Source organism: Abramis brama (assembly GCF_963993115.1).
Source record: "Abramis brama genome assembly, chromosome: 1".
In the NCBI taxonomy this organism is placed as follows: domain Eukaryota; kingdom Metazoa; phylum Chordata; class Actinopteri; order Cypriniformes; family Leuciscidae; genus Abramis; species Abramis brama.
In genome coordinates, this window is record NC_139963.1 from 40,189,580 (window position 1) to 40,198,164 (window position 8,585).

Below are 8,585 nucleotides of genomic sequence, written 5' to 3' on the forward strand. Positions count from 1 at the left end.
ACACGCACATTATAGATATGGCCGTGGCCAGTTATGAGGTCACGATCTTTTCCGAGGTGTATATATAAAGTTGTCAAATAATTGCATAATATAGTATTAACTAGTAACTTTACTTTAGTGCTCTTCTCACCTGAGCCTCAGCGGTCTGTCACCGACTTATTGAGATGACCAATCAAATCAAAGTAGGAGGGCTTTGTGTTCACAGAAGCTGCTGAGCGTTAATTCCAATAGAGTGGTGCAGGTATGACATCACTTTGTAGGCCAAATCACGGAAGTGAATTAGCATTTTAGCACTTCCGGTTCCACAACGTTTTTTTAATGGGGTTTTTGGTAAAATGGCTGAAATAAGGTCTGTGGTGAACACAAGCTCAAGACACTTTTACGTTTTATTCTACAACATAAAATACACCAGTATTACCCCACTGGTGATTTTTTTTTTAAGCTGTTACGTGTATTGAAAAAGGCGGTTGGGGCTAAACCCTGCCTACGGCTCTGTTTATGGATGATCAACAAGAGGAAGAGACAGACAAAAGGGAGAGACATGAAAACATTAAGAATATTAATAAAAGAAACGAAGCAGACAACAAGCAGTCAGACAGACTGGTCAAGAAGAAGAGTGATGGTTATAACCAATACAGACAACTAGAGTGCTGGTAATCATTGTGTTTTGTTCATGCGCAAATCGAGTGCGAGTGTGCGAGTGTATGTGAGCGTTTGTAACTTAAGTACACGTGACGCTTTCATGTGCTTTTAGTATTTACTATTGTTTGTTCTAAATGCTCCTGTCGCCTGCTGTGCTCAGACTTAAGTTGTGTTTGATGTTTGCTACATTCAGGAAGTGCTTTCTTGGAGCAGATCAAATTAAAAGGGAGTTCATACAGTATATCTGAACTCAAATACAGTTCATTGTATTGTGCATGTAATCATAATAGGTCAATAGAGGATTCAACAAAAATAAATTACTGAAGTAGTACTCAAATATTTAACAAATTAAATCATTTTATTTGAAAATTACTCATTGTTATTTGTGTTGTAGGCAAAAGTTGTGTTTGGAAATGCTGCCCTTGCAGCACCTGTTAGCAGAAACAAACTATGTTTCAGTTCAAAAATAATGTCTCATCTAAAAAAAATTCATCCTTCTCAGATTTGAAATACATAGTGAGACTTGTGTATTTAGCTGCAATGAGTTTCTAGACTCTAAAGATTTCCTTATGACAAATGTGCCAAATCTGCAACACAGATTCCCAAATGTGCACTCTAGTGAGTTCGGCTGTTTAGCATAAATACAGCAAACCCAATTGTTGTTGAGTGTGATGGCATTGGCTTTGTGGTGTGTTCAAAAAATAAATCAAGCATAGCGGTCAACTTCTGGATCAACCAATGGTAGGAAGTTGGGGCCAGCCAATGGAGGTCAAGGTTTAGCTAAAGTGTTCAGTTCACGATGATATCACGATGCATTGCATCCTCACTTTTTAATATTACTGCACATGCCTATTCGTCAGTGAATACAAAAAGTGATCAGTTGACTTAACTTTTTTTTAAAAATTAGGAAACCCGTTGCCTTAAAATTATTAAGTAAATAAACTTAATGCTTAATTGAAAAATGTAAGTTATGTGAATTTATTTACTTAATAATTTTAAGGCAACTGGTTTCCTCAAATTTTTAAGTTAAGTCAACTGATCACCATCAGTAATATTAAAAAGTAAGGATGCAATGCATCGTGATATCGAATCGAATCCAAAAGTTGACATGATAATCAGAATCGAATTGAATTGTGAGACCAGTGATTCACACCCATACCTCCCATATAGTTTTTTGAAAAAACAAAAATGATAATTTCATTCATGGATGGCTTCAAATGGAAGCACTGCCTTCCAGCTGAAAGGAGATATCCGATGCTCTCCTGACAGCTCTGTGATGCCATTAAAGCAAGGAATGATCAGACACATCCATTGGGCCCCTTGAGCTGTATATCTGAGCTAGCGTGTTTGCCTCTAAAGCACTGGCTAATTACATTTGATGAAGATGTTGATTGCGAGCAGATTTGTGGCTAATCATTTGTCTGTCATTGCGTGGCTGCGGTATCGTATAAAGTATGTGCTTTACACTTAAACGCATAGATTTAATAACGTTTTAAAATAAACTAATTAAAGTTTCTTTAAGATGCACGATTTCTTCTGTGTGTTAGCGCCGCCGCCTAGCTTTGAACTGCGCTAATGATAGCAGTCAATAGATCCAATTCCAACTGTGAGCAGTCACTCCAAACTAATTAAGAAGATGAGACCCCAATAAACGTACATCAGTTGATACAGACTGAAATGGTTTAACACACAGAGACCATAAATTATACAATGCGGTACGTGCTTGGGGAAAAAAAGCAAAAATGTCATTTACATGTGCATCCAGTGTAACAAAGGTGTGTGCACAGATTCGAGAAAATGATTATTGAGTGAATCATCGCAGAGAGCTGTGCACAAAACGAGCTTTTAATTCGTTAAACTGTTATTGTTGCTAATTTGCATTCTGCTTTAAACTACATTTTCCCTGAGCCTAATTAAACCCGGTTTCATCCAGTTTTATGGCCTTAATAGAATTTCATCCTCTGTGCTTATTTAAGAACTCAATGCACAGACACATAGACACTCACACAGATGCATAGACATACACACAGTGTGAAAGCGTGTGAAGTGTGCTAAGTGAATGCAAGCGATGCAACCCCATCATAAAAAGGAAATTGCCAAGGTCAAGTAGGCGTCCATATGTATCACTGGTTGTCATGACCCCAGGGCATTATGGGTACTCAACAAACACACTTCGTGAGCGAACAAGTGCATCTGTCTCATTAAAACATGTTGCATATTTCATGAGAGTGTTCATATGTGTGTTTGGTGGTTTTAATGTGTGTATGGTTAAATTTTTTTGTGAGTCCATGTATGAGGATGTTTCTTTGCATCCCGTGTGAAGTATTCCTAGCAGGATAGAGACACACCAAAAGAATTCATCAATTTTTTATGTCTACATTGCTACATCAGGGAGATGGGTGTTGCCATTTTTTCTCTTATCCATTTAATATTTAATGCAAACACTTACAACAAATTGTCCCCTAGGGCCAATTATGAGGAGTTTATGGTGAAGAAACGGAAATATACATTCCTACGCAAGCCTACAGGACTCTCATATCTTTTGCTGATGCGTTCTCATTTACATATCCTAATGTATGTCTGGAACAGAACTACTGGCAAATTTGCAAACCGTGCACACATCTTGTACCGTATCATTTCCTTTCCTCTAATATTAAAATCATTCGCAGACTGCTTAACATACTGTTTTATAGAGCGCACAGGTTACATCTAATCTAATGCATCATCTCCAGTCTCTAATCATGCCACATAGCAGGATGTCACATGCTCTCGGGTTTTATTCAAATAATTTTTTACTTAATTTTTAATAACATGTTATTAAAATAGCGTGCAATAATGAAAATAGTTCTTAAATTATTTTAATATATTTTTTAATAAAATAAAATAAAATACAACAAAATAAAGATAAAATTAAATTAAATATAAAATAAAATAAAATAAAAACATGACAGAGGCATTTTTTTTTTTTTGCCTTATTTTGGAATTATTTTCATATTCCTTCTTCTACAGCTTATCTTCTAAAATCAAATCCATAATAATATGTGTAAATTGGTGTCAAGTATAAAGAGTGCCGATATTACATCCTAGCTCAGTAACTGGGCGGGTTGTATCAACAGAAAACATGGACATTTTAAATTTGGTGCATGAATGTATTGTGGTAATCAAGATTTACTTGTTCCGAACAATTATTACCTAACCAATCCATTTCACCACCTTCATTTCATTTGAAACAACTTAATTCACAATGGCAAACATACAGGAAACATGTAAGGCCATATACAAAGTAGCAAATAAAACCAAATAAAAAGATAGGCTAGCAACATAACAGACTTTGTGTGTGTGTGCGTGCGTGCGTTTTAGTCACTCTTACAATTGTATCAAATGCAGCAGAAGTAAACTGGAAATGTTTACTGTACAACTGCCCTTTCTGTTCAGTCAGACGACACCAGTTCTGTCATTTGCATGATTTCAAAGCAAATTATAACACAAAATCGTACTTTCTCACATCAAAACTAAAATTGTAGCCTACAGCATCTCTGGCCACCATGCACTAAAGAGTGGTGGTCATGTATTTTATTGATCTCATTTCCAGTTAAATGAATGGTGTTAACTAATCATGTTTCCAGCACTCCCCAATTATTGCGCTTTATTGCAGAATAAAACCTAATATTAAAATATTGACAAATTCCACTGGTAGCTTTTATAAAGTTGCCTCATGTTGTGGCACGAGTAATAATTCACCGAAAAACTGTAAAAGTGCAGTAGAAAGGCTACTTCAGCCAATCACAAACGCAATCGGGTGATTGGCTGATCGCTGTCCATGGTCCTGACCAATCGGGCCATAGTTTCCAATCGCGTGAAATCGCGTCTTTTACACAATAATAAGTATTTTTTAAAAATGGGCGATTGATAGTTGATAGCTGACATGTAAATGACAGCGACTAAAAGAAGAGTAGTTTTGGCGAGTCTATGAAAATTTTTCACATGTCTGATTTGGCAAGAATATTTCCGGGTCAGATAATGTGCTGTCCTTCACTTCAGTTCACATCTGTCACATCAGTTCTCGTCATCCAGCTCGAGGAAATCTTACACTCGAGGAGAACAAACGACAAACAGCTCTTACAAGTGCTCCTGTAACAATACGAACTGCGCTTCAACAAACACAAGTCTGCTTGTGATTCATTGCGCAACTTTTCAGTCCTCGAGCTGTCCTCCTCTTAATCGAGTTCCCAGATTCTTAGAAAATGTTCCCTGCGTGCCGAGACGCTCACTTGAGATTAATCCAAACAATTCAACAGTGATTCAACCATTAACCTCCAATGAGCTAATTAGAGCTTGTCTAAAAACTGACAATCAAAAGAAGCCACTGTGCATCTCGCAACAATGCGTATTTACACACAACACAGGCTGTGATGACGAATACGAGCAGTGTTTCGCATGCTACGAAGGCATCTTACCTCGCAGGGTATAGTGGATAACATTAGCAGCAGGAACATGGCACTGAAGAGATGCATTCCTCTCGAAATGACAGCGTTCCGACCACCACCAGCACTTGGACACTTTCGTTTTTCAGAGCTCGCCTGCTTTCCTCGCGGTCCGCGCAGGATTCTGTCAGCGTTCTGTCGAGCGCGCGCGACGATCCATCCACATCACAGGAGGCACGCGCTGGGGTTTATTCCGCTCACGGAGGCAGATTACCCCCACTGTGCACGGCACAACGAGCCGCCTTGTGTTTTATGATTAGTACCCTGTCTTTCGCTTGTGACCGCCACCAAGAGGTCAGAGTTGTAAACGGGCTCGGGAAATTAAGTATAATAGCAGTTCCCCTCTCGGCAGGCTTTTTTGAAGTGGGATCGACTGACCGAGCTCCAGTTGCAGAGGTTGGAAGGTGACTAATGTGCTTGCGATGCTCCGACACTAGGAGCAGCACACTTTGATGCTCTGGGAACAGATTCAAAAGAAATGCCCTGCTCAAGATGAAGCTCAGTGTGTGTGTGTGTGTGTGTGTGTGTGAGTGAGAGAGAGAAAGAGAGAGGGAGAGGAGGGTGAAAGAGGACGCTTTGCCTTGACAGCTCAGTCTGTTGCACAAACAATGGATTTTTGAGATGGGGATAAATGACATGCATGTCCCCAGGAGAGGTGTGACATTATGATACGGGCGTTTTGATGATTGGATTAGACTTTGAGCAGCGTATTAGTGGCTCTTTGCATGTGAAAGAGAGTTGCGTCTCTAAGTAAGGGATAATGCACGTAGTCAGACGGTCATTATTGCAAAATAAACCCGCATAGAGTCTCGCATCACCCTGAAGGAGTTCATTTTGTGATAATGACCAGCTTACTGCACATTATCCCAGTTATTACAAGGCTACTTAACAACTAAATAAATAAATTGACATCAAATTTTTATTTGAGGTGAATATTGTTTTGTTTTGTTGTAGAGGCCATGGAGACACTGATAAAATATTTAGGAAATGTAGCTTAGGTTTTCTGGATGAGCGTTCAGTTATAAAGTACAGTGTTGCCAACAGGCAGTGGCATATTTCAGAAATAGTTGGCTTTTATTTTTAATCCAATTTATATAGTGCCTTATTCTAATTGTATTCACTGATTAAATATAAGACATTTCTCAGGCAGTAAATGAGAATCTTTTAGAATAATTTAAGGAGTGTTGGTCTTGGTCTCAACACACACTGGACTTGGTCTTGACAACAACACTAGTTTCCACAAAAATATGAAGCAGCACAACTGTTGTCAACATTGTTAATACCAAGAAATGTTTCTTAAGCATCAGCATCAGCACATTATTTTTTGAAGGATCATGTGACACTGAAGACTATAGAATACAAGTATTGGTGAGCACAAGAAACTTCTTTCAAAAACGTTTAAAAATCGTACCAAATATAGTGATTTTTGTTCAAATTATACTAAGGACATAGCACATTTATGGAAGGCCACTTCTGCCACTTGAGAAGACAAAAATCATGCTTTTGTAAATCATAATTAGTAAATAGTCATAATTATGAGATAAAAAGTCAAAATTGTGATGTTTTCCCCCGGTAATACTTTACAATATGGGTTCACTAATATGTATTAATTCATGCCAAATTAATGTACAGTTAACAATGAGTTAATGTATGACACATGAAGAAACAAACCATTCATTCATTATTACCACATCAGCAATGAAGAGTCTATCTGATTAATAGATTAAGTAATGTATCATACAACTCATGCATTAGTTAAGCATGAATTAATGCATATTAGTGCACCCGTACTGTAAACTGTTACCATTTTTTTTCTCTTACATATGTGCCTGAAATATGCCAAATATAACGATTTTTTTTTTTTGGTAAAAATTATGTTTGGTGGTGCAGAATTTGTTGCAGCAGCTTATTGTATACCTTCACTTCAGTTGCACCAATGTTACAAACTGCAGTGTTGTTACAGTTTCATGCATCCCTTTTGTGGAAAATAAATAAATGACAATGAAAAATGTTGAGAGACAGACGGCAAGCAGGAGGGAAAGCAGAACCTCTGGTTGTTGGTGGAGTTTGTGGTAGGGCTCTGATTGTCCTGGGTTTTAACGGGGTGGATTATGTTTTTTTTGCCTGCAAGCAATATGAACATGCATTAATAAACAAAGATGCCTGAGCTCACACTCCTGAATAAAACTCAAGTGCAAATGCCTGCCACTCCTAGTGCATTATTTAGGAATTATGAAGAAATATGATAAACTTAATGGCCATGGGACTACTTGTTGATTGCTCATGTGAAGGTCGCAGGCAATTACGGTGGATCTATGTACATTTATTTACTGTTGTAACAGGAAATGCCAGTATGGCAAAACTGCACTGTAAAAGATTGGAGTCTCTTTATTTATCTTTATTGTAGTAATATTAGCGCATATTTAAGAAGCTGCAGAAAATGTTGCTCTTTTTTTCTTGTTTTTCAGTGCCACTTTTCATTGATGCATATCAGATAACACAAATGAGTTTGCTATATCCATCTGCATTCTTAAATATGCATGACAAAAGCAATTTTATTTTACACACACACACACACAAAAGAAGTGGGCAGAAAAAGTCAGAAAAAGTTCTGTTTTCTGAGGCATAGAGCCAAATCAAGAGTTCATTCTTTTCCCCTCTCTCTCTCTCTCTCTGTTTTTGCACACTTGGCTGCACACTATGAAGAGGACATGAAGTTAAAGTGTCTATATTTCCCCCACTATCTATCTCTGTCTCCTTCACGGTGGCAGATAGTCTCTTTGTATATTAAAGGCTTTAGGGCACAGTGTCTAGAGTTTTGTGTGTGTGTGTGTGTGTGTGTGTCTTTGCACATATTCAGTAGGAAGCTTCATGTCTGTATAAGCTAACAGCAAATTAACCATTGAAAGGCAAAAGCTTAATTATTTTCTAAATGTGACCCTGGAGCCCAAAACCAGCCACATGGGTCAATTTTTTTTAAATGAAGATGTTTGCATCACCTGAATGCTGAATAAATAAGCTTTCCATTGATGTTATGGTTTGTTAGGATAGGACAATAATTGGTCGAGATACAACTATTTGAAAATATGGAATCTGAGGGTGCAAAAAATCGCCTTTAAAGTTGTTCATTTATGTTTGTGATTGTGCTGCATTCACTCACAAAAAGAAATGTTTTATATATTTACGGTAGGAAATTTACTAAATATCTTCATGGAACATGATCTTTACTTAATATCCTAATGATTTTTGGCATAAAAGAAAAATCGATAATTTTGACCCATACAATGTTGGCTATTGCCACAGATATACCCGTGCGACATGTGACTGTGAATCCAGGGTCACAAATGGTGTACATGAAGTGGAAAATGGTGAGAACTAGTTATCCAACATCAGGCTGCCTTCAGAGGGATATGTAGTGGTTTTAAGGAGGACTGAACAGTGGAAACAGAAACAGATCGA

General features: G+C 37.6%; 1 protein-coding gene across 1 annotated transcript in view; it reads right to left on the bottom strand.

Annotated features, from left to right (window-relative positions):
• The window catches only part of olfm2a (olfactomedin 2a), an 88,945-nt gene extending 83,385 nt beyond the window's left edge, over positions 1-5,560 (bottom strand). Inside the window, exon 1 of the mRNA XM_084113912.1 lies at positions 5,100-5,560. Within this exon, the coding sequence (XP_083970038.1) occupies positions 5,100-5,156 (57 nt within the window). The 5' untranslated portion in view covers positions 5,157-5,560. The remainder of the gene's footprint in view (positions 1-5,099) is intronic.
• Between the last annotated feature and the right edge of the window lie 3,025 nt (positions 5,561-8,585).